Genomic DNA, 24,202 nt, shown 5'->3' with positions numbered 1-24,202 from the left:
GTAAGTGAGACATTTGAAAAATTGGTAGGATTTGAACTCTCTAGTTTATGCTTATAAAATAGATATTTAAAACATTATACAAAAATATTAACACCAGATAAAAATGTGCTTAGATTTGACTGGATTTGTACATTCAAATGATCTATAGTAGGTGCATATTTTGAAGAAGTACTTTTGAAGCAATAGCTTTATAAGAAAATCTAAAAAAATAAAAAAAAATCAGAGACATAGGATTCTTGGTTTTATTGAAGCCAGGGGTCTGATAAACATTTTCCTTATTTTTGTCAGCATAAGAAGCAAGGATCCACATGGCAGCTTAGAGGCTACAGAATTGTGTTAAAGACAATATACAATCAACCCTCTGAATTACTCCAGACACAAAAGAGCCGGCCATGTGCTTAAAAATGTCTCAGTATCTTAAATATAAAAGGACTGGAAGCAGAAGCTTGTAGTCTCGCATAGATGTAGACAGTCAATAGTGGTTGAAGGCCATTCAGTTAGGATGTGACGAGGCAGCTGATTTCCGCTCGCATCCGAGTACAAAAGTTAATTTCGGTATTTTATTCAAATCAATCGACCAAAGCGACGTCCGATCTTCAACACAGAGTAAGCGCAACACTGAAACCGAGTGGCTTAATTTCAGCTAAGCGCCTAAATTAAGCTGATGTGGCTGTGTGTCATCAAAACACACCAGGGTGGTCGGTCAGGGCAGAGGCATTTCAAACTGAAAATTCAGAAAGGCAAAACCATTGAAGAAAAATACAAAAAAAACATGCTTAATTTGACAGTAAACACAAAGGGCAAGTATTGAGCAAAGAACCAAACAAGTACATCTTAACTACCAGCAAGAAATGTCCTATGACTCCATATTATTCTTGCATAATACCAATAATGCTGCCCTTTTCAAATTCTGACGATTTCCTTTCTCATTTTTTCTGAAAGGGGAATTCACTCCAATTTTTAGATGGACCAAAAATAAGAGATAAGGAACTTCTATAAATGTCCAAGGAGAAGTGCTTATTAAACATGTCCGCTGCTTCTGGTTGATTATAAATTGTGCTTCATCCAGTCCAACAACAGAGAAGAAAAAAATGCTTAAAAGCTTCATCTTTAGCAAAAGTAAATGCAAAGTAGATAATTATGTTCATTTTAGACGCTGCTTAAACAAGCCTGTTGACCAATGTAAGATACTTTCTTTTTAATTTTCCGTTACACCTTTTGAAAATAGTAAATTCAGAGATAAACCCTGTGTGCCAAAAGTTACTTTTTAAGTGGTTTACAAAATGTATCCCTAACCTACAGCAACAAAATACTGTAGAGCTCATTAATCCCCCCCCCCCCCAAAAAAAAAATGATAGATACAGTTGAACAGATGAAGCTTTTTCTACCACTTTACAGGGTATTAATAAAAGTTGAAAAGGCAGGTCTGATGAGTGGAATGAAAGAGCTTCATGCAGGAGTAGCACAGAAAAAAGGCCACTGGTTAATCTAATGGAAGACATACAAATGCAGAAAGTAAAGACTACTAAGCATCTTTGGTTACATGTTCCAGTTCCCACCGGTTCGTTCCTCCCTTCGCCTCACTTGAATAGCAATTGGCTGCTTTCCCCAGACCATTTCTATAAAAGCCACTCCACACTGGATATTATCCATAGGATTAAGCAGGGCCTTGCATAACGAGCTTGCGCTAACATTTTTGGATTATGGTATCAAACTACAAACTTACTGACTTTATGACATGGTACAGTATGCCTGCTGCAAGTAAAAGTTCAAAACGGTAACGACAGAAAACAATCAAGCAACCCCTTAAGGACACGCAAAGTTAGGATGTTTCCTGTGAAGGCAAGGGGGGCCTAGTGTGGCGAACTAGGTCGCACATTGAAGGCAAAAGGTTGTCGTTTAAATGGGCACCAAAGCAACAAAAAAAAAAACAAGTGAACCAACAGGTTTCCTACAGGGAGGCGTTTGTTTCTCCACAGACTTCACGTAGAAAACAGGAATGTTTTTTAACCGACATGCAAAGTACAGCGTGAAGAAAATGTGAAACCAGAGGAGAGAACAAGTGCCGTCTAACACTGAAGAGTAAGATATCTTTTGTTTTGTTCAAAGCACAGCATAGAACTGAATGTGTGTTGGCTGCAGTGAAGTGGTTTCAGCCAAAGTCACTCTCACCGCTTTCCTTCTTGATATAAGCAGCCAGTGCACTTGAAGGCAATTACTCTGTAAAATGTTATTAAAAGAGGCCACAGAAAGCTTATTTCTGAAAATATAAAAAATCCAAAAGCTGACAAAAAAAAAAAAAAAACATGATACAAAATAAATTAATTGGGGGACAAAACAACAAAGGCCCTAAAACCAGTGGTGCTACAGTGCATTTCCTCTAGTGTAGACAAGCACCTCTACTACGACACAAACGGCTAACTGTGCGAGGCACTTAGGAGTTATAGTAGGAAAGATGCTGCCCAACCCTTCCCAAAATATACAAACCTTTACCTAAAGAAGCAACGCTGCTGCAACCTCTAAGCCCTTYAAAAAAAAAAAAAAAAAAAAAAGAAWKMCCATCCAGTCTCATTTAGTCAAAGAAGCTAATTTCACTATTTGGACAGAAACGCGTTTTGTACAAAATTAAGTTAACCTGAATATTGTTGTGACGCTTTTATATCTACAGAATCCTTCGAGATGAGCGAGGGCAAATGATATGCTATCAGCTGTGTGGACACGTCATATTAGTGTCTTGATGTCATTTTAACATGTTGCAGATAAATGTTTCCTTGAACCAAGAAATGGTGCAGAAAATAAAATAAAAAGGAGGAACTTTGTATAAATACATCAGTATCATATCCAACAGTTTTTTTTTCGTCTTTTTTTTTTTTTTTACATAAGTTTGCAAGTATTTCAATTACTTTTCCTAACATTTCATGTTTAAATATCTTTCCAATTGCAACCAAAGATTCTTCTGTGAGATAAGCTGAACCAGGGACCACGAGGCTGAGTGTGTTTTCACTCTTCAGAGTCCGTGAGGACAGCGTTTTATCCCAGAGACGGAGGAGGCCTGCAGCACCAGCGCCTCGGACCGGCTGCCGGGGAGGGGAAGAGTTGCACACGTTTCCAAAAACTGACATCCCTCACAAAATAGCATTTACAGTTGAAGAGAAGACAGAAAAATAAAGCCAAGCCTTACGGCACTTCCTCATCTCACTAAGAGATCCGTCTGTGTTTATCGCTCATCCCATCTCACCATCTGATCGCATCGGAAGCTCGTTTGGTGAAACCGACAGTGTGTGCTGACTGATACAGGCGTTGGGAATTTGGTCAATTTTTTTTTTTCTTTTCTGTTTATGCTCACATGTACATGTATTATTATTTTTTTTTCCAGAGTATTAACGCAGTGGACGACGCAGCCGTTTTGTTGCCTTCACGCTTCGTTCTCTGTTGGCGGTACGTTGTTAGCTGAAACCACGGAGTCTTGCTTGCGAGTCATCCGGTCCAACTCGGCCTGGACGTCAGTCAAACCCGGCTTCTGCCCTTGGGAAAAAGGAAAGAGAGACAAAACCCAAAAGTAATCTCCTGTAGCTTCTGTGTTTTTGTGGAAAAACAAAAGCAAATTTTCTGCAATCAGCAATATGATGACATAAGAGTTTGAATTGGGATGCGGTACAATGATAGTGATTGGCGACTCATTAACACCCATGCAAAACTTAAAAAAAAACAACATGTACTCATGCACTAATTCTTCGCGCTTGCTCTGAGATGTTAGCGGCGCTCAGAGCTACAGCAAAACATACACAAGTGATCTGAGGCAGCAAGGAGTTATGCAGTGACTTTAGTCATAAAGTCAAAAATAAAAAATACAATAAAATGGACGAGGGCTGAAAATACAGCAACTTGGTGAATTCAAGTGGCTTTAAAACAAAAGGTGGATTAGTTGAGAAGGACTTAATTAGTTTCCATGCACACACCAGTGACGGATGCTTTCAGTGGATACAGGCCTGTATCTTCAGCAGTCAGAAGTCGAGTCAAAGTTGACACCTTTTCATTTCTCCTGAATTAACCATCTTACTCAGGCTGGAGGCATAAAACGTCAGACAGCAGAGCGGCTCACAGCTTCAAAAAACAAGATTCCCTCATTCCGCTGTTACCATCAAACCAGTCGACGCTTTTTATCCCAAACAGCACGATATCTTGTTAATTGAACGGTATTGTCATATGCTGCTAATAAAACACGTCTTTTCCCTGTTGGTTAGTGAAGACACTTTTTGGCCGTGCAACAGAATGAGTGGAGCTTTGAAGACGACATGTTTTAAGGTCATCTTTCCGTAATCCATAGAAATAATTCAACCCAATAATCCACTATTAAGGTAGTTATTGGGGTACTCGGCTCTGTCCCTGTGGCACACTGCAAAGAGTTACAACTACTTCAGTTACTTGCTGGAAAAACAAATAAGAAATAGAAGAAGTCTTACTTCACCATGTGCTTTACTTTTACTTGAAAGTAGTGCTACTCTTAATAGAGAACAATTTGTGGCTACTCTGTCAACCTTTGCTCTAGTTTATTATCAGCAAGATGAAAAAACTGTTTTTTTAAACTGTTTTTTTATAAAAGTGGCTCAAGCGATATCCCTGGTTAAAAACTGGAACCTCTTTAATGGAAAAGTTTTAATTGTGTCAACATTCAAAAGTGACAACTGCAAACCGTGAGAGAAGAAGTTACAACAAAACAGTAAAACACTAGAAATAAACAAAGAGATGTTCAGCACTGGAGTGATGGATTATACCTGTTTTCTTGGCAGATCCTTGCACTCCAGCTCCGACTGCTCCAGATCCTGGGCTTCCTGGAGATCCAGTCTTTTTACTCAACAGACTGTTGAAGAAGTTGGCCAGCACTCCCTCATTAGCAGCCCCTGCTGCAACAGAAATGTTTCTGCATTACAGCAGTCTCCACATTTTGACCCGACGAAAGCCATCCTCCACCACATTAATGCATGTTATATTATTACCATTTAAAGTTGTAATGTTAAGCTGACCCAAATGTTTATTTTTGACTCCAAACATTGACCATTTACTTCTTTAGCGTATATTCATTGTGTTTTATTTATATTAAATGCCGTTTTCTAAGCTAAAGAGAAATGTTAGAGAATTTTACAATCAAACCAGAGTACTGTAAAATTGGATTTTTGCAGATTTTAATAGGTAAAATTCAAGACTAAAACATTTTAAGAGGCATGTAATTTAAGACCTGCCAAAATTATTAGGAATAAGCCGACTGATTTATTCAGTTGCATGTTTGGCAACTACAGTCAAATATAATGTTCAACTGACACAGGTGTTTTTTTTGTTTCGAGCATCTTGGACAGATGCTTTGGATAACTATTTTCATTCACTTTTTAAGTCGGATTTCGTTAAATACAATCTTTGGTATCTAATGTGAAAGAAATGTTTTTAACTTTCTAAATCTGAGGCTTTGACCTATATTTTTGTTTTTGAGGGGCGAGTTGCATTTTCCGGCTCTCCAAATGAATTTTATTCGATACGAATGACATAAACATAGGCTTTTTTCACGGCAAAGCTAGATGACCCCTGCTCAAACAAAATTAAGAGCAGATGAGCAGATTTCTTCTACAGTTTTGCAGGAATGGCAGCAATTAATTCCTTCCCACTGGGCTTAATTCCTCCAAATGCTGTGCCAGGATCACAGCATTTTAAACAGTTCATTGCTGTTCAGGGAAACATGTTCAAATGTTAGCAAAGCCAAATGAAATACAAGAAAATCTGGAGATATTCAACACTTTTTAAAGCCTCTGACAAACTCCTGCCACTGTTGCCCTGTGAAAATGGCGATAACTCTAGGAAAATTATTCTTTTAGTGATGAGAAATAAACACCACACACTAACCTTTCATGTTGGGGTCAGGTTTTTTGACAGAGGCCATTGGTGAGCTGGTTACACTTGGCTGGCCAGCACGACCCGCCGGCCTGGGGGACGATGACATCGTCCTTCCAGGAGATTCCTAAAAAGAGATTAGTCCGTCAGTCAGAAAAATCTAAGCGCAGCAAACGTAGTTGGGACTTTCAGACACTCACTGTTGCTCCTCTGGTTGGTGTTGCTGGCTGCTTTGCTAGCAAAGACTGCAGGGGAGAAAAATAGGAATTAATGGCTTCCAACAGCCGCTGATACATCTGAATCCATTATTGTTTCATGCGAGACACAGAAGGGAGAAGTGGAGGAAACTCATTTTAAAAATATTTTTTTCTCCTGACTGCTTCCTACTTTATGTGTCCTTAAAAGGGGAAGTATGTGTGGCATTACTCAAAGGACAAAATACGATAAAATTGTGAGTGGATACAATGTGAGCGTGATGCGATGCAAGCTGCAATTCTTAAGTAAAAATTTAAATGCGAAACACAAAGAATGAGCTGAAACTCACCTGCTGCTTCATCAGGAATACCTGCTCGTCTTCTGCATTTATCTCTTTGTCATGAACCAACTAAAAGAAAGAAAAAAAGTAATAATCTGTTATGACATCTTGTAATGTCCACTGTCCAGTCACTGTGTCAGCGTTTGCTCTGCCGTACCTTTCGTACTGGAGGTTTTGTGATGAAATCTTCAAACGGATCATCGGGTCTGACCGTCGTGAGGTTTTCGTGCAAAATCCCAATTTTCTTCTCATTATCCCATCCAGACGGTCTGAGAGCAAAAGGAGAAGATTGTTTACACGCGGGAGGGAAAACGAGAGGCGTAAAGCATTTTGTAGCAAACAATCCAATTTCACTTTAAATGACTGTGACAAAATGAGCAGCTGTACAACAGTGATCAACAGGCAAACAATCACATGCCTTACTTACATGAACACTGCATCTTTCTCCACCACTAAGGCGGGCGTGACGAACTGAAAGTCATACAGCCTGTGCACTATGTATTTGTAAAGCAGATCCAGGTTCTTCTCCTCTTTGACTGAAGTGTAGATGAGCCCAGCGCCATCTGTTGTTGGATTTAGTTAGGGAAGCTACTGACAAAAAAAAAGTGTCAAAAAGAGTCCCGTATAAAACAACTTTTTCCCTCCCAAACAACTGTGTACAATTGAGAAATTTGAGTGATTAACCAATACAACAAGGATACACTGCAAGCTGAATCGTCTGATGCAGGATTGGATGAAATCAAAGTGCTCGTCTCTGAAGTCGTGCTCCTTCTCCAATACGCTGATCGCATCACACTGAGTGGAGTTAAAACAGAGACGGAAAGAAAAGGAAAAACGGCATTAAAGGTGGAGCACACAGAATCCTTAAGTGCGTTCTCCATTCAGTCCTCAAAAAACACAACTTCCAACATCAATTAATTATATCACAGGGCCTGAAAAACATGTTTTGTTGTTACGTTTTTCCCCTGATGGTAACTACTTCAGTATTATATGTGTAAATTAGGCATTAGGGAGCTCTAAGTAAAGAGAGTGTTGTCTAATGACCACATAAAAATGTAAATTAGCTTCTAAGGCAACACATGATTTTGTCTATGTTTTTGGGCCTCACTTGAGTAGTTCATCTTCCTTCAACAATAAAAAAAAGGGACAAAAGCAATACCAATAAAAAGGAGTATGCACTGCTTTCCGCAACCACATGTTTTTTGTAAAAACAAATCATAATGGCAACATTTAGTGCAAGGATAATTCAACAAGCGGTGATTAAATTTTAGTGTTAATGAATGTTTTTCCCACCTCTGTTTACAGGACTCCTGGAGAAAGTTAACAAATAAAAGGTGCTAAATGTTTAACGTAGCTTAAAAGCGGTATCTTTAAGAAAGACATAAACATTGTGAAGAGGGCTACGCCAAATCATCTCATTCATGGATATGAAAAGGACGTTTAAAACCAGGATTAAATGGTCTGGAAAATAAGATTGCCTCAACCTTATAGTGCCATCGTGTTATTAAACCTGGGGGTTTTTTTGGACTGGTTGTTTACCTTTGTGCAAACTATTAACACTGGAATGCCCAAGTTGTGTGTGAGTGTGTTGTCCCCGAGTGGTAACACAACGGCTTCGTCTTCCCCTGATGTCGGAGCCCGTCGGGGGGAGGCTGGGGTGGCGTCCTCTGGTTCTGCGTACTCTTGAAAGGCTTTCACCACTTGGGAGGAAAAAGAAAAAGAAATAAAGTACAAAACTGGTGAATACAGCACATAAGTGTAATAGTCAGTAATAGACTATTTGAACTCTCACAGAAGTTCCAGTAGTCTGACGTCTTTGTTTCGTGCAGTCAAACAAGCTGACCACAAAACTGGACTGAGTTTCATTTGGGCACTCAAAGGTTCTGGCTTTGAAAGAATATTTTTGCTTAGTTGACTAAATTTTAAGATATTGTCCAAATGCAAATACTAAGTTTAATCTCACTTATTGTGGATTTTAACAATCTATGAACCTAAACTGATGTTTTAATTGTGCAAAACTTAAAATAACTAGAGGAGTGTGTCAACAACTCATCCAACATCGTTCCCTAAAGAACCCAGAACAACATCTGAAGCACTGCTGGACTCTTACTTCGGTTGAAGTAAATGTTAATGAGTTAACAAAAAGAGAGATGTGGCAAAAGTTTTATCCATATAGAGCTTATTGATAAAATCACTGGTTAAAATTATTAAAATCCCTGCTGGTCAACTAAACACCATAAAGATCTATCTCACACTTACCAAAAAGTATATTAATGATACCTAAAACTTTTGAGAAAATATTGAGTGAACTGAAAAGACAAATATAATCCATAAGTGTAAAAAAAAACAGGTTTCAGAAAAATAACTTATTGACAGATTTGGCAATAGCAGAGTGATTGTTAGAGGCTGCTTAGCATCTTCAGCACATGAACAACTTCCACAATTTATGGAAATGTCAATCCTGACCTGTACTAGAAAATCCTGAAGGGGAATGTCAGACAATCAGTTAGTGACCTCAAGTTCAGAAACACTTCGACTGTGAAGCAGGACGATGATCTAAAACTCTCAAAGAAAGACCAAGGTGAAGGTGTTTGTGTGTGAAGGTCTGAACTAAAATGTGAATTTGGTGCTGTGGCATGACCTTAAACAGTTCGTTCATGCTCAAAACACACCCAATTAAGATAATTATGGAAAGAATTGGTGTAAAAGAGTTCTAACCAGTTTTCACTGTTACCTAATTGCAGTTGTTGCTGCCAAGGGTGGAACAAACGCTTTTTAGGCTTAGGAGGGAATTACTTTTTAAGAGTACTTTTTTTTTAGATAGCTTGTTTTCCTCAATGAAATGATTTTGATTCTTTTTTCTCCCCCTCCTTAATTTACTTGGATTATCATGAACTGAAACATGTGGGCTTGAAAAAAATGCAAAGACACAAAGGCCTGTCTCACATTTGCCAAAAACCGTCTTGACAATCCCCAAGACTTTTGGAAAAATGTTGTGTGAATATTGTCTACATTTGCATGAAATCACAGCTCTACCCATAACAGACTGAGAATTGGGGAAGAAAATTAGAAATGACATTCATCCCCATCCTGTCGAGCTGGAAAAGCTGTCCAGATATTTTCAAAGCTGCAGCAGGAGTTTGGGAATGTGGGGGGTTATGAAGCAGGAAGCTTTGGCTTACTTCCTCAGGCACTTAGAGAATGCAGTTTGGGAAGAGCCCATTAAAACAGACAAGCTCGTCAGTTTTGGTCAAACTTTTTTCCTATGAACAGGGAATTCTGAACATCAGACAAGCACTGGTGCTCAAATCGCTCTTTAATCAAATCCTTTGTGGAGTTTAGGATTACACACAGTCAGAAACCTTGTATAAATAGTATTTACAATTTTGCATCAAAAGTACATGGCTTTTTACCACGACCCACAAGAGAAATAAAAATGAGCAACAGGAATCATGCACTCATTTCTCTCTTAAGGAAATAGTTACTTTATTTTTAACTTCACTTTATGTCACTGAGTATTAAATGAAGGTAGCACAAGCTGACAGACTTTGCCCCATCAAGACCTACTTATCTGTTTAACAAACAAAGGTGAGGCCAAAACGCATCTGTACTCTAAAGGGATCTTAGTGACCCATTTAAATACCAAAACAAGAACACTCATCTGATTTCTCAAAACTACACAGCCAGAACATATGTGCATGCAGCAATCTCAAATATTCTTAAGTAGCAAAAATTCCTCCATTATCAGCAAAGCTGAGCAAAAACAGTGTCGTTTTAGCACACCATGCTGCAGAAAAAGGCTGATCCTGTAATTTGACAAGAGTAGGCCCAAGAAGCCCAACCTACTTTTAGTCACGGCTCAGGAGCAGTCAGAATATCCGGCCCACTGACTGAATTCAGACCCACTCAGTTTACTTCCTTTCCTTGACGTTGCTCTTGGAAAGGGAGGAAACCATGATGCAAGACGTGTGCAAGACCGCCTGGACAAAAGCCACTGACAGTCTCCCAGACTTCAGCTGGCCCGCCTGCATAACTTGGTCTCACCACTGTGTTACTGACATGACAATGCTGCTTTATTTTAGAAGACACACTGGAAGGGCCCGACAAAACACTGAAATGTAACTGTCAAAGAACTGACCGCAGTATTAGGACCACCAAAGACTGCAACAGCGCAAACTAATACCATCACTGTCAATTATCTGTGAAATTATGGTTCAAGTTGAAAATCTACCAACTACAGTGGATGAGTTTAAGGATCAGTTTTTCCTTCCCTAAGGATGCTCAAAATTCAAAAATAATAATAATCTGTCAAAATCACAACCAGCAGCCTCAATGAAAGCCTGAAACTGGCATTAAATGTGAAAGGCCTAAATGTGAAGGCAACCATTTATGATATTAGAATCTTTGAATTGAAGGGAATTCTTCATGGAACTACAGAGATGAGAACCAATTCAAAATGTTTAACTTTAAGTATAGTTTGGTCAACCCCTCAACAGCTTCCTCTTTCTATCGCACAACTTCCTCATTACTGTTGAATTACTTATTTAGCATCCAATACACAGAAAATAAATCTGAATACTTATGTGAATTTTAGTTCTAGTAATTAGAAGAAAAAAAACATTTTGTGTAAGAAATTCTTTTACACTTTAGAGTAATAGCAAGTTTGAGACTTTGGAAACAAACAAATGTTTGTACAAACCGCCAAAGGCTTAAACTAAGTAGTCTGAAAAGCAACAATCTCTCCAAACACAAAAGAACACTTCATAAATGAGAGATGACCAGATCTAAATTTAACAGGAAAACATCTGAGTGCATCACACTCATTGATTTGCAGAACTCGCTTCCAGCGAGGAACACACAGCTGAGGATCATGGGCCTCTCTGATGATGACCTAGAATCAGCCATGACAATGTGTAATGTTATCCAGCATCTGCCTTCCAAAGAGCACATATACCAAGCTTTCCTTTTTTTTCCTCCTCCCCTCAGCAGCCAGTCAGCAAGAAGCCTTACTCTCATTACACAACACTCACGTTGCTCCCAACCTCAGATGCTTCAGGCACCTTTGCTGCTGCTTGTTTCACTAATTCCCACAGAAAACTAAACAAAATGTAGATTTTGCATTTTTTGAGCCAACTGCTTTTGCTTCCTTTGTCAATCTGTAGTTTTTGTTCATAATCGGATTTGCAATCGGCTTCACAACACATTACATTTAATGTTTACGTTCCGTTGGGGCAGAAAGGAGAAAGATGCCAACTCACTCCTCTGCTCCAGCTCTCTCATGTCCTCTGGAGGAACCTTTAGCTTGTCCACATGGTCACGGAGCACACTGGCCCACTTCTGCATGGACTCCATAATGGTCCAGGGCCGCGACATGTCCGCAACGAGCACAGCCAGGCAGTCAGGTAGCGACTGAGGTGTGACAGCAAACTTTAGTAGGCCTTTGTGGTACAGGTCTCCATCCAAGATCCACACATTACAGCGAGTCAAGTCTATAGACAAAAAAACAGCACAAATCTTAAGACTCTTCCAATGCTTTGGGTGTGATTTTGGGGAGTTGTGTTGTTTTGGATTGGGTACGGAAAAGTCGCAGCAGGTAAACTCACCGTCTCGGTCTTCATCATGGACGTTCAAGTAAAGATATTCCAGTCCTCTCCCCTTCTTGTTGTGTTCAGATCCTTGCAGTTTGGCCATAAGCGTTGTTTTTCCTGACCCATCCTCACCTGCAAGATGTTTAACTATTGTATCATAATCAATAGTATATTGGAAGAGTAAATATGCCCAGTTGCAATTGGTATTCTCCAATTGCTTTGTCACTCTCCGTCATCCTATAAATTTCAGTAAAAATATTTTGATGTAGAAATGTAGACATTTTTTGATGTCAAAAGTGAAAATCTTAATGCAAATCATGGTCTCATTGGCAGAGATAACAGTGTCAAAGTCATATCATCTTTGCTCATTTCTTTTTCACAATTAAGGAGTGCTTATTCATAGATGACCCCACCCAAGAAAACATCACAAGGCCATTGCTTTTGAGTCATGTCATGTTATGTCTGATATTACAGATGCAGTGATTCAGCTCTAAGCACCTCAGATGTTTTAATTGGGTTGACAACAATAAAAAAAAAGAATAAAATACAGCCCAGAAGAATGAGCGCAAAAGATCAGTCGACAAATACTCACCAAATACCAGGATATTTTTTCCTGATGGCAACTTTGAACTCGACCTGGTTGAAACTTCACTAAGTATTGAGGACCTATAAAACAGAAAACGAGTCAAAAACAGGACGGTCTGGATGTCTGTCATGTGTTCAGTGATAAGAACTCTGTATCTTTCTTAAAAAAAAAAAAAGAAAAAAAAAAGGTTGAAATTATGACCGTGTTGGCTTCACAAACGGTTCAGTTTATTGACACTTTAGCTGTTATTGAATGAGAGTCCAGAGACGAGTCCACGACAGCATAAAATCAGGAAATGATAATTTATCACCACTGACCAGCAGATTGAAAAAGAGTAGGCAAGAATCCGAAATCACTAAAACTGATAAGACCATAGCATGATCTGCAGTGGTCAATACTACCCAAAAACATTGTCAGGTTTTCTTAATCTAGTCTGTTAAGGCTTGCTTCCTAACATTCATATTCTCCGGTTCAATAGTTGTATCCTTCATAAAGAAGCTATTTAGTGTCTAGCCCTTCCATCTGGCTAAACTCTAAATAAAATCTCTTAATATTATTAACACCTATGAAACCTGACCGATCTAAATACTCTCGCTGTATACACACAATCAGAAAAAAGCCAAGCCTGTTTGGTGAAAAGTAGCGGAGGTTATGTTAGATGACGTTAGCTCGTCTGTTAGCATTAAGGTTCAGCTGCTGCTAACGTTACTGCTACAAAGCTAGCCGGGCCGGTGTTTGAGAGGGAGCAACCGGCAGTGACAAAGCACAACCGCCGCGGCTCCGATAGTCCCACGGCGCTCTGTGCTGACAAGAAGCCGTTAAAAGACAGCACGACTTGCCAAAGTGTTTGTCCTTCTTCGTCTTCCTTGTTATTGTCGCCCAGTCCGGCTGCACCCGGGAGCTGTTTCTCCAGAACGGGAGCCATCTTCTCTTTCTACACCCACAAAGGCGAGGCCCTGCTGCTTGGGCACCGCTAGCACCGCCTTCATCCAACTAACCGACCGTACGTTACATCCGTTGACTGCGACGCCGCACCGAGAGCAAGAGGGCACGGCCACTTCTTTCGCTATATTAAAAACTCAACAGTATAACAGGGAATAATAATAAAAAGATGCTTTCTGCGATATAACAACAGACATATTTATATGTAAACCATGTTTGTCAATGTTTCATCTTAAGATGTCAGGTCAAACTTTTAATATGCATTTGGCCATATGCCAACAAATGATGTCATTTTTGTTAATCAGCTGATGGCGGATACATTTTCAATGTTCCCAAGGTTGTATGATGCCTTAAGCAGAAATATATTTGGGGCGCCAATCAGGGCAACCAGATATTTACATGCACGACATAAAAAGACACCATTTATCAGACACTTTCTGACAAGTTAAACCTTTCCTGTTTCAGTCTAGTTAGTATTATCTTAATTGTTTTATTTGTTATACACTTTAATATTTTTTGCAATCTTTGTTATTCGTTTCTTCATATTTAGAAGTTTACAATTCCATAGTATTTTGACAACTTTGAAACGGTGTAGCTTGTATCAAGTTTTTTTTTTTCATAACCTTCTTGTAACAGATTGATGGAATTTTGGCCACTTTCCCCTGAACAAACCGCTGTACCGGATGATGTTTTGAGCTCTGCCCATACATTTAACCAGGAATGAGATCAAAACTTTGTAAAAGCCACTCCAAAAGAATCACTTTGCTGTAATTACAGCAGTGGTCTGAAACTCCAGTCCTCAAAGGCCGATGTCCTTTTAGGTGTCTCCCTGGCTCCAATATAAGCTTATTAGCAGAGTTCTGTAGAGCTTGACTGCATGTTAGTTACACCGATTATTTCAAGTGTGTAGGACAAAGGACACATCTAAAAGTTGTAGAAATCGGATCCTTTGAGATTACTGCCTAACGACATTTGAAACAAATTTTGTAGTATTCTTGGGGTCACTGTATTTGAAATGTCAAATAAAGTCCAACTTCTTGATTGACGTTTTGCGACTTTGCTTGTTTATTTCCAAGTCCTTTCTATGCCATCAATTTTGTGAAGTGCACCAGTCCCTCCTGCAGACAGAATATTTGCTGTGGGCGGTGACCACTGAATGGAAAAGCCAAAAGAGAAGAAGACCTGTACCTTCTACAGCATATCCCTCCAAGTGACATGGCACTGCCATATCTGTACTCGGTACTTCAGATACTGTTCTCAGGCTTGCTAGAGTCACCCCTTTCCCTCCAAATGTGGCTAAAAAAAATGTCATTTCACCAGAAGACATGTCTCCAAAATTGAACATCTACTTGCATATTGCAATCTGTAATCTGGCTTTTTATTTTGCTTTCAAAGGATTGATATTATGTGTTTTCCAGCCACATACTGTCATTTCAATATCACAATATACTAACTATGTTACCTCCAGTTGTTATAAAAAAAAGCTCTATATATCAAACATGACTTAAAAGAAGTTTTGACTTCGTAATTTGACGCCTTGAAATCATGCCCCTGTCTCTTTAAGAAGCTTCTACTCTTTCCAATAATGCTTCTCATTATGCCCTTAACTGCTGTGGACTGAGAAGTTATTCATATGATAAGCTCATATCAAGGTTCACCTGCAAGTCAGCTATTTTGAATAGTTTCCTCCCTCTCAGCCCCCTTAAAGTAATGGCTTCTTCCTTTCTGAGTGGATTTTCAGCCCGTGTTGGTACTGGACTAATCTTCACAAGGTCTTGGAGTTGATCTGAATATTTTGCACCAAAACATTTTCATATCTGAGATAACTAATACATTTGTTATACAAGTATGTGAGTTTGTTTAGCGTGTGCAGCGGCTGACTGAGTGGACATGTATGTGTGAATCTGACTGGATATTTCAACCCTAAACCAAGTTCATTTAATTTTTATTATTTATGTTTATTTTCATTTCAGCTTTCCCCTCTGGGGATCTTGTTCACGAATGAGGGAAGAAGGGAGCGGGAGATCGACAGGCGGATTGGGGCAGCGTCTGCCGTGAAGCGGGCGCTGTACCGGTCCGTCGTGGTGAAGAGAGAGCTGAGCCAAAAAGCGAAGCTCTCGATTTACCGGTCTATCTACGTTCCCACCCTCATCTATGGTCATGAGCTTTGGGTCATGACCGAAAGAACGAGATCACGGGTACAAGCGGCCGAAATGGGTTTCCTCCGCAGGGTGGCTGGGCTCTCCCTTAGAGATAGGGTGAGAAGCTCGGTCATCCGGGAGGGACTCAGAGTAGAGCCGCTGCTCCTCCACGTCGAGAGGAGCCAGTTGAGGTGGCTCGGGCATCTGGTAAGGATGCCTCCTGGACGCCTCCCTGGTGAGGTGTTCCGGGCACGTCCCACCGGGAGGAGGCCTCGGGGAAGACCCAGGACACGCTGGAGGGATTACGTCTCTCGGCTGGCCTGGGAACGCCTTGGGATTCCCCCGGAGGAGCTGGAAGAAGTGGCTGGGGAGAGGGAAGTCTGGGCCTCCCTTCTGAAGCTGCTGCCCCCGCGACCCGACCCCGGATAAGCGGAAGAAAATGGATGGATGGATGGATGGATTTTCATTTCAATGTGATGCATGATCCTTCTCTGTTGCTGTGAAAACAATAATTAACAAGCAGATGGCAGTGTTTCTGCATTTTGGAACACAAAGAAAGGGAAGAGCATTCTTGTAGACCAAGTTTTTATTAACTTTAAGATGATTTTTGGGGTTTTTTTAAAATAAAAGATTGGCTGAATCTAATAAAATAAAAATATTGACAGGAATTATGATTATTTTACAAAGTTGCAATCCTTATTCAGGAACAGTTGGCAAAGATAGGCCTCATGCTCTTTTCTTTGACAGAGGAAAGTCATGTATATTAATGACTCTTTTCTTTTAAACCTGACCGAATCTTTAAAAACAATACATGGATGATTCAATGCATAGTTACAGGTTGAAAACTTCCCCAAACAGCTGTTATTTTTGACCATTAAAACAACTCCACTGATTTATCCTTGTTCGTTATATCTTAAACATGTGGACATCAGTTTACTAAATCACATTGTTCTGTTGTGATACATCATGAAATACACGTCTTTGCTAGGGAAATACCCTGCTTCGTGGTGGGAACAGCACACAAGCAGAACAAGTTGCCACATTCCTGCACACACTGATCCTGCTGGTGGGCCTGTAACGTGTTTTGTAGAAACAAACACCTGTTTCTCCACTTGTCTTTCCTTTTTCCATTGCGCTATAAGGGTCATCTGAACCAGGAGCAGCTAAAAGATTAGTTTTATACTTTAATGCCAGTTATCTGGGGGATTTTCCAAGGCCCCCCACCCGCCCCCATACACACACACACACTAGCGTCTTTTGAGTCTTGTCTATGTGGAGCAAAATGGTTGGCTAGGATGGAGGCTGCACTCATGGGAGCGCATTCCAGAGCTTTTGCATCATGTGAATGTCAGCCTTCTCTGCCCCTTTTGACAAAGTTTAGCCCTGTTGTCAGCAGGGAAAACAAACAATCTTTTTTCTTGTTTTTGGTTTTTTTTTTTACTTGTAAAGGTGGTAAATTGAAAAAGAGATGCAAAGCATTTTAATAAGTGCAATTTATACAAACTGAGTTGTCAAATAAAAACTAATAGTTTCTGTGAAAGTGATAGTCATATGATAAGCACTGAAGTAGCAAATGCATGCCATTGCGACTTCACTGAAGGAGATGAAATGTTCATAAACTGTCAAAACTTCTATCTCCAAAAACTGATTGTTTATGGGAAATAAGAAAGATTTTCTGCCACTTCAGTTAAATGTTCGGTCACATTTTCATGCTTCATGGTTCTTCTGGTACTTGTAGTAGATATCCATCAAAGGATCTCCAGGAGATTAATAGAGTTGATTCATTAAAAATTGCCAGCCAACTTCAAATTCAGAGTTTTGAACTTCGAACAGAAGAGGGTGCTGTTTGCTCAAAAATACTCATGACATGTTTAACCAAAACCACAGTGACAGATAAACTTTTTTTCTTAGTGCCTAATCTATCAGAAATTTCTAATATGTTAATAAAATCAATTTACTTTATATCTACACTTGTTCAGCAAAGTTCAAAGATATTTTCATTTCGGCCATTAAGTCAAAATGTAGCTTTTACATTACACCAGTGCAAATATAGTTCTAATAAAACATACTTACTTTTTACTGTCTTACAGTTGTTTCACCCTGAAATTTATCTATAACAAAGCTAAACCAATACAGGTATCCGCCTGCACTCACCTGTGATTAAATACAAGGCGTGGCAGTTTTGATTGGCCTCACCAAAGCCTTAACCCGGTTGTTTTGTCTTCCTTCCAGTTCCACTGAAAGAAATCTTAAAAGACAGACATTTATGGGTGAGTGGTCATGGACAAAGCTGATCTTTTCCCATTGTTTGCGCACAAAAGTCCCCATCCTGGGGCAGAGAAAAGACTCTTTGGCATTTTCTGAGGTATTTTCCAGAAGTTTAAATGAGGTCACGTCAGGTGCTTTCAGCGTCTCCTGTTTTCATTTTAACGACGACCATCACCTGTGATCGCTCCAACGGTTTCCCGAAAGACCGATTATCGTCATCGTCACATGGCGTGCAAGCATGAAAGCAACATTTTTGAAAGATGACAACGTAATTATCTGGAAGGGTCAGCTGTTGAATTTCATAGGGTCTCACCCTCAGTCAGCTTGTCCCATTAACACACAGAAGGCAAATAGCAAAGAGGTGCAATTGATTAAGAACACAAGAATGGCTGTGACAAACATACAGCCCTTTCTTTTATTCTTTGGGGGGGGAAATACAATCTAATATAGATCTTTTAAATTGGAAACGTCTCACTATAGCACTGGACTTTTTTTTTTTTTAACGTTGAACTATATTAGAGAATGTTTAAGTATTAGAATTTTTCTTACACAATAGGCAAGCCAAGGCATCAGGGGAAGTGTAATTTACACGAGTGTGCGTGTGTTTTGTCTGGTAAGGTCCTCAAGGGTTTTTCCTGACGATGCATTTCATGCATAATTTACATTACACAAATACTTTCGGGGATTTACAACTAACACAATTTCCAGACTAATTTGTTCTGGGGGGGAAAAAGCAAGATCGCGTGGAAAAAAAAAACAAACAAACAAAACTGCTGTGTGAGAAAAGAAAATGGAGGTGGTCAGTTTGTTATCGCCCCTGTGTTTGTTCAAAAAAAAAAAAAGGGAACCATGCGCTGCAGTGGGTGTGTGTGTATAAGAGAGAGAGAGAGAGGGAAAGGGGAGAGGAGGGGTTAAAGACTGGGAGGTATAGATTGCAGACGGAGCGGTCCTGGGGTTGGCTGGATTGTGATAGCGACAGATGTCCAGAAAACTGCGAGAGGGGGCACTCCTCCGTAACAGCGCACTGCACCTCAGAGAGAAGGAGCGAGGGGCGGAATCTGCAGCTGTCACTCCAAAGGCTTACCTCCATTATCACATCCACCCGGAGCCTGGACAAGAAGCCCAACTGGTTCCCCAACAAAAGACACAGGTCAGTCACTGCAAAACTGGATTTTTTTTTTTTTAAATGTTGAGATAGAAAGAAAAGAAAAAAATAGGATAGAAAGAGAGAAAAATAAATAAAGATAGAAATAAAGAACGTTAAAAACTGAAGAAAGAAGGAGAAGAGAGTTAGAAAGGTATAGACACTATCTTTTTTCCCCTCAGTTTTCACCGTTACAATGAGCCTGTTAGTGTCTCTTCTTTCCAGCTGCGCTTTTTTTTTTTCTTCCTCAAACATGTTCAGGCGACCGCAAACCTTATAGAAATAGAGCAAACCTGAAATAAAAGTTGACACAATCGAGTTTATTATTAATGCTCCCGCATTTCCAGACCCTCGTGAACAAAAAAAAAAAAAAGGGGAAAAAAAAAGGGCAGAGCAGCTGAGGGAAGCGGCGGTGGGTGGGTTGGTGGGCTGGAGTGGTTGGGGGGATGGAGACCTCTCTGTTACAGCTTTTCAACCCTCATGTATTTCGTGGCGAGTGTGTATTTTAATTTCACTAGCTAGACCTGCTGTAGCCTATATATGGTGGTGTAGTATGTTTAAGCAGCGTCCACCCCCGTCACCCACTCCCCTTGCCAGATTATCTGCTTTTGTAAGTGGGAGCAGCTATACTGGTGAGGAGGGGGCCTCATCCTTTGTTACCGGCCGGCATGGACTGCCTGAGGCTCCATTTGTATTTTGCATGTGACTATTTCTCCAACATGAGCTGGGTCTACATTTTGAATTTAGTGTCCAAAATTATCCAAACACCAATTGGAATAATAATAATAAAAAAAGGTTGAAAAGACGTAAGATGAAATGATTACCCACCTAACTGCCTTGTTTAACATGGAATACACCCCAAAATGGCAGGACTTATAGTTCTGCCATTATGAACTATTATGCTTATCAAATGGTTTTCATTACGGTAAATATTTGATCAAGCTTATTCCAGTTTAGTAGCCTTAATTGTTTTATGACAGCACTATGGACAGTTCCCCATTTTTTTCCATCCCGTGCTGTGGCGGTTCCTGTCATTTTTGACATTGAGACACATTGAAACATAAGAAATGAAGCTATTAAAGATGACACACAGTTGCTGGTTTTGTGGTGTAAAATGGACCAATGGGCAACTCGGTTTGCTTTTGTCTAGTTCACATCCAGACTTGCTTGTTCAACATTTGCTGAAACACTATCCTTAACATAAAGTTGAACTTCCTGTTCTCTTTGGAGTTTTTGCTGCACTCTGTGGCAATCACTGCACTATACACTTCCCCTAGAGGAAACACCGTGTTGAGACATTAACTTAAAAAAAAAAAAAAAAAAAAAAAAACTTTTCCCATTTGCTTCAATTCACAAACAGGGATTCACTGGTCAGACAGAAGATACAGTTTTTCAAGATATGCCAGCATTTGAATGGTCACCAATTGCTAAATAGTTTCTACCTTGTTCATGGGAGGAAATAAATATTTGTGGATCTAGATCATAGATGTTCGACTCAGACTCACGGGCTTGTTTGGCACCAAGCCTCACCAGACATTCCTGAAAGATTGCAGAGCTGTCTGACCTCCCTTAGGTTCCCATACATTAACATTTGCTTTCAAGCCAGGCTCGTTTTGGCAGAGATCAGTTTCCTAATAAAACTTCTTGTTCTCTTCCAGACAAGACACTTCTCTATTGAAGTGGGAAAAAAAACCTTTATTTTTAAAGGAACCAAGTTTTCATTTTTGATGAAAAAGAGGAAATGTTACTTTTATTTGTTATTTCTTCATCATATTTTTGATGAATCGATATACTTTCATATTCTATTAGACAATTGTGATGTATCTCATGGGACGGAAGTTGCTGAATGTCATCTGGTTTCAACTTAAATTTACTTATAACTAGCGTGCTAAAATGCTGCTACACTTTATGAAAACCAAAGGAGAAAACACGTTGTCTTATTTCTTCTTTCAGGAGTCACCATGGGAGGCAAACTGAGCAAGAAGAAGAAAGGATATGACGTGAGCGACCCCAAAGACAAAAAAGACGAGTGTCCGACAAGTGGTGCTGGTGCAGAAGAGTCTGCTAAAGTGGAAGATGGAGCTCCACCCACAGGAGCTGAGGAGAGTGCTGGGAAAGATGGCGTGGTAGAGGAAACTGCAGTGTCAGCAGACGCCGCAGTAACAGAAGCTGCAGTGCCTCCAGAAGAACTGAAATCTGCCCCCACAGAGGAACAAGCTCCTGGAGCTGAAGAGGAGGCCGCTCCGGAGCAAAAACCAGAAGCAGCTCCAGCAAAAGATGAGCCAGCTGCCGTGGCAGTGGAAACGACCCCAGCTGTCGACAAACCAGTTGCAGCATCAGAGAACAAAGCACTTGATGGAGAGGAAGAGGGAGCATCTCCAGAGAAAGCATCGCCAGTGGCTGAAATAGTCCCAGAAGAGCCTAAATCTGCTCCACCAGAGGAAGTAGCAGCCACAGAGCAGAAAGTAACAGCAGTGGAAGTAACTCCAGTGGAAAAAGTAGAAGCTGTAGTTCAAGAGAAACAAGCTCCTGTAGAAGCACCAGCCAAAGAAGCACCTTTGGCAGAACAAGAGCCCGCTGCAGCCGCAGAGAAACTAGTTGCAGTCGAAACTGCTCCAGCAGTGGAAACAGAGAAGCCACCAGTGGCTGCGGAAGAATCTTCTCCATCTGAGGAACCCATGAAAGCCCAGGCCGAACCCGAAGAGCCCCCAGTGGAGGAGCCTACTGTTGCTCTAGGATCTGTGCCACAACCAGATGCTGCTCAGGTCAGCACAGAGGATCAACAGCCAGAGCCTGAACAAGAGACTGTGACTGAGCCAGAAGTGATTGAGTTGGAAAGAGTTTCTGCTGCTGCAGTGCCTGAACCTGAACCAGAGGCCGAGCCAGTGGCAGAGTTAGTCTCCCAAACAGAGCCCAAGCAAGACACACTTCAAACTACAGAGGCAGAGTCTACAAAAGCACCAACAACAGAACCTGAGCAAGACGAAGAGAAGAAACAGTTAGAAGAACCTGAATCCCAACCAGCTTTGGCAGCACCTGACGCCTTTGAACTTGAGACTGTTGAAGCAGAATCATCTGAGACTTTGGAGGCTGTGGTAGAGAATGCCTCTGCAGAAAATCATCATGCAGAAGAAGAATCCGTTTCAGCAGAAGCCCTGGGCTCTAATGATGCAAGTGAGTCACAAGCTGCAGAACCTGTACCTGAGATTGTCATCTCACAGTCTGCCTCTGCTAACAACATGACTGTGGAATCTGATAAGAGAGCTGAGGCATCCTTGGAAGAGGTGCCTGGCCCGGAGCCTGAGAAGGAAGGCAAGATGGAAAACGGAGATTTAGGAAGCCCTTCCTCCACGGAGAACGGTGTAGATCCAGTTGTAGAGGTGAACGGGGAGTGTGCCGATAATACTAATGCCGTGGCCACGCGTGCAGAAGAATTTGTGAATGGAAACGAAAAGTCAGAGGAGAGGCCTTTCAAGGAGCAGCGCGATTTTGAACTGAAAAAGGACGTGAACCTGTGTGGGGATGTCCAGGAAGTTCCTGACACAGTCTCAGACATGGTGGAGGGTCTCAGCACTGAGGTCACCCAGGCGGTCTAAATTGATGCCTCCTTGTTTCGGCGCTCTGAGTCAGTTCAATCACTCGATGGTGAGAGAAAACCACCAAGGAATCACAGACAGCTACGCTTTCTGAAATGCTTTAACCACTGCACTGTCTTTAATGGTAACTCAGGGAAAAAAAAAAAAGCTTTTTTTTTTTTTCCTCTTGGGTCACCAAAAATGTAATGCAACCACTTTATAGAGAGTGACGAACATGTTGCAATGGAGATGGAAGTGCAACGAAGAGATTCGAGTCGGTGTTTTTGGTGCACAGACAGTGGAGCTGGACAGCATGGCAAAAAAACACACTCACATTAAATATGGTATTAATGAATGAATGAATGAATACATTTGTGTTTGAGGCAAATAAATACTGCAATTGGAAAAATTGGTAATTTTTCCAATTACCTTGTCTGGGTAATTGGGGGAGGGGGGGAAAACATTCATTAGTAGCATATTCTTGAACTTAGACTTTCATATAACCTTTCTATTGCTATATGAAACAACATGACGTAAATGTTTTGGCCTTTTATAATAATTGTACTTGTAAGGACTGTTAATTTTGAAATGATTGTTCGGAACAGAAAATAAAAAGATTGATTGTTGTAGTCCACAGTGATCTCCATATTTTTTATTTCATGATTTCTTACGTCAACAAGAAGAAGGTTTGATAGACCAAATCAAAAAAGATTTACAATTTAGAATTTGACATGTTTCAAGTCATCCAAATAGTGACATTAACACCACATGTTCTTGGAATTGTTTTTCTGACCACCCAAATGACAATAGTGTATTTATTGTTTATTTTATATATTAATTTCTCAACATCAGAAGTTTGAGGTCTAGATCAGAATTTTCTTTAGTTTTATTTTCTGTTTTTGGATTACTTCAGGCTGTTGAACAGCAATGAGCTCAGTGTTTTTCCTTGGCCTCTGAAAGCAGAGCAGCAGCAATGTCTAGGATGATGGCTCTCGTAATTTCAAACAACATGTTAACATTTGCTGTCACTGTGGCTCATAAATGCCTTAATGGATTAGAGTTAAGGTGATTATTCATGTCTACACCGACTGTCAGACCTCTGCACGGGAGAGAGTTCTGCAACCTGCATGTCAAAAATGAACAAGCGAAAAGATGCGAACATGCTGAGCAGAGTGTTTGGATTTTCAGAAGCAAAACCAGTTTTTTTTTGTCACATCGCCGTTCCTCATAGCTGAAGCACACAATACTAACACTTCACAGATCCATACTGGGGAAGGGGAACTCAAGGAGGGGGGAGGGGCTGGAATGCATGCAGGAGGCAGAGAAAAGAATGAAGAGGCTGGGATGGGGAGGGGCTTTAGGGGATCAAAGGCTTTGATGTAGCATGGAGTTTAAAAAAAAAAGGTCACTTTTTACACAGTTTCACATGCTGAATTAAGAGCATGCGTTCGGACGTAACGAGGTCCAATATATTGTCGTGCCTTGCCCCTACAAATGATCTCAACTGAAACATGTTTTGGTACAGTAACTTCCTTCTGTGACC

At 40.4% G+C, this 24,202-nt stretch overlaps 2 protein-coding genes across 4 annotated transcripts; one reads left to right on the top strand and one right to left on the bottom strand.

The window, feature by feature from the left end:
• Window positions 1-228: 228 nt before the first annotated feature.
• dync1li2 (dynein, cytoplasmic 1, light intermediate chain 2) lies at window positions 229-13,600 on the bottom strand. Of its 3 annotated transcripts, none has more exons than XM_017304106.1 (13): window positions 13,429-13,600; window positions 12,596-12,669; window positions 12,019-12,135; window positions 11,674-11,904; window positions 7,955-8,115; window positions 7,117-7,210; window positions 6,843-6,978; window positions 6,573-6,684; window positions 6,425-6,484; window positions 6,081-6,125; window positions 5,893-6,007; window positions 4,776-4,901; window positions 229-3,525 (listed from the first exon to the last, which is right to left on the bottom strand). In XM_017304106.1, exons 1-13 carry the CDS (start codon window positions 13,512-13,514, stop codon window positions 3,416-3,418), a joined length of 1,467 nt encoding a protein of 488 aa, XP_017159595.1. In that variant the 5' UTR covers window positions 13,515-13,600; the 3' UTR covers window positions 229-3,415. The 3 variants fall into 3 exon arrangements, with proteins under 3 accessions (XP_017159595.1, XP_008403324.1, XP_017159596.1); XM_008405102.1 differs by having other exon boundaries at window positions 4,776-4,904; window positions 13,429-13,599; XM_017304107.1 differs by having other exon boundaries at window positions 3,414-3,520; window positions 4,776-4,904.
• Window positions 13,601-17,899: 4,299 nt separating this feature from the next.
• On the top strand, window positions 17,900-23,295 carry LOC103462368 (translation initiation factor IF-2). The gene is made up of 2 exons (XM_008405101.2): window positions 17,900-19,090; window positions 21,038-23,295. The coding sequence occupies exon 2, from the start codon at window positions 21,046-21,048 to the stop codon at window positions 22,678-22,680; it is 1,635 nt and encodes a 544-aa protein (XP_008403323.1). The 5' UTR covers window positions 17,900-19,090; window positions 21,038-21,045; the 3' UTR covers window positions 22,681-23,295.
• The last annotated feature ends 907 nt before the right edge of the window (window positions 23,296-24,202 follow it).

The sequence above is a fragment of the Poecilia reticulata genome, linkage group LG3, assembly GCF_000633615.1.
Source record: "Poecilia reticulata strain Guanapo linkage group LG3, Guppy_female_1.0+MT, whole genome shotgun sequence".
In the NCBI taxonomy this organism is placed as follows: domain Eukaryota; kingdom Metazoa; phylum Chordata; class Actinopteri; order Cyprinodontiformes; family Poeciliidae; genus Poecilia; species Poecilia reticulata.
The sequence above is the reverse complement of the archived record's forward strand: the minus strand, read 5'-3'. Positions and strand labels throughout refer to the sequence as shown.

Excerpts from the sequence above, each read along its gene's own strand:
- dync1li2 (XM_008405102.1), bottom strand. The coding sequence starts at position 13,514 with ATGGCTCCCGTTCTGGAGAAACAGCTCCCGGGTGCAGCCGGACTGGGC. Across the intron at positions 7,211-7,954 it reads TGTTAATAGTTTGCACAAAG|TGTGATGCGATCAGCGTATT; the intron begins GTAAACAACCAG and ends AACTCCACTCAG. Across the intron at positions 6,979-7,116 it reads CAGACGATTCAGCTTGCAGT|ATGGCGCTGGGCTCATCTAC; the intron begins GTATCCTTGTTG and ends ATCCAACAACAG.
- LOC103462368 (XM_008405101.2), top strand. The coding sequence starts at position 21,046 with ATGGGAGGCAAACTGAGCAAGAAGAAGAAAGGATATGACGTGAGCGAC.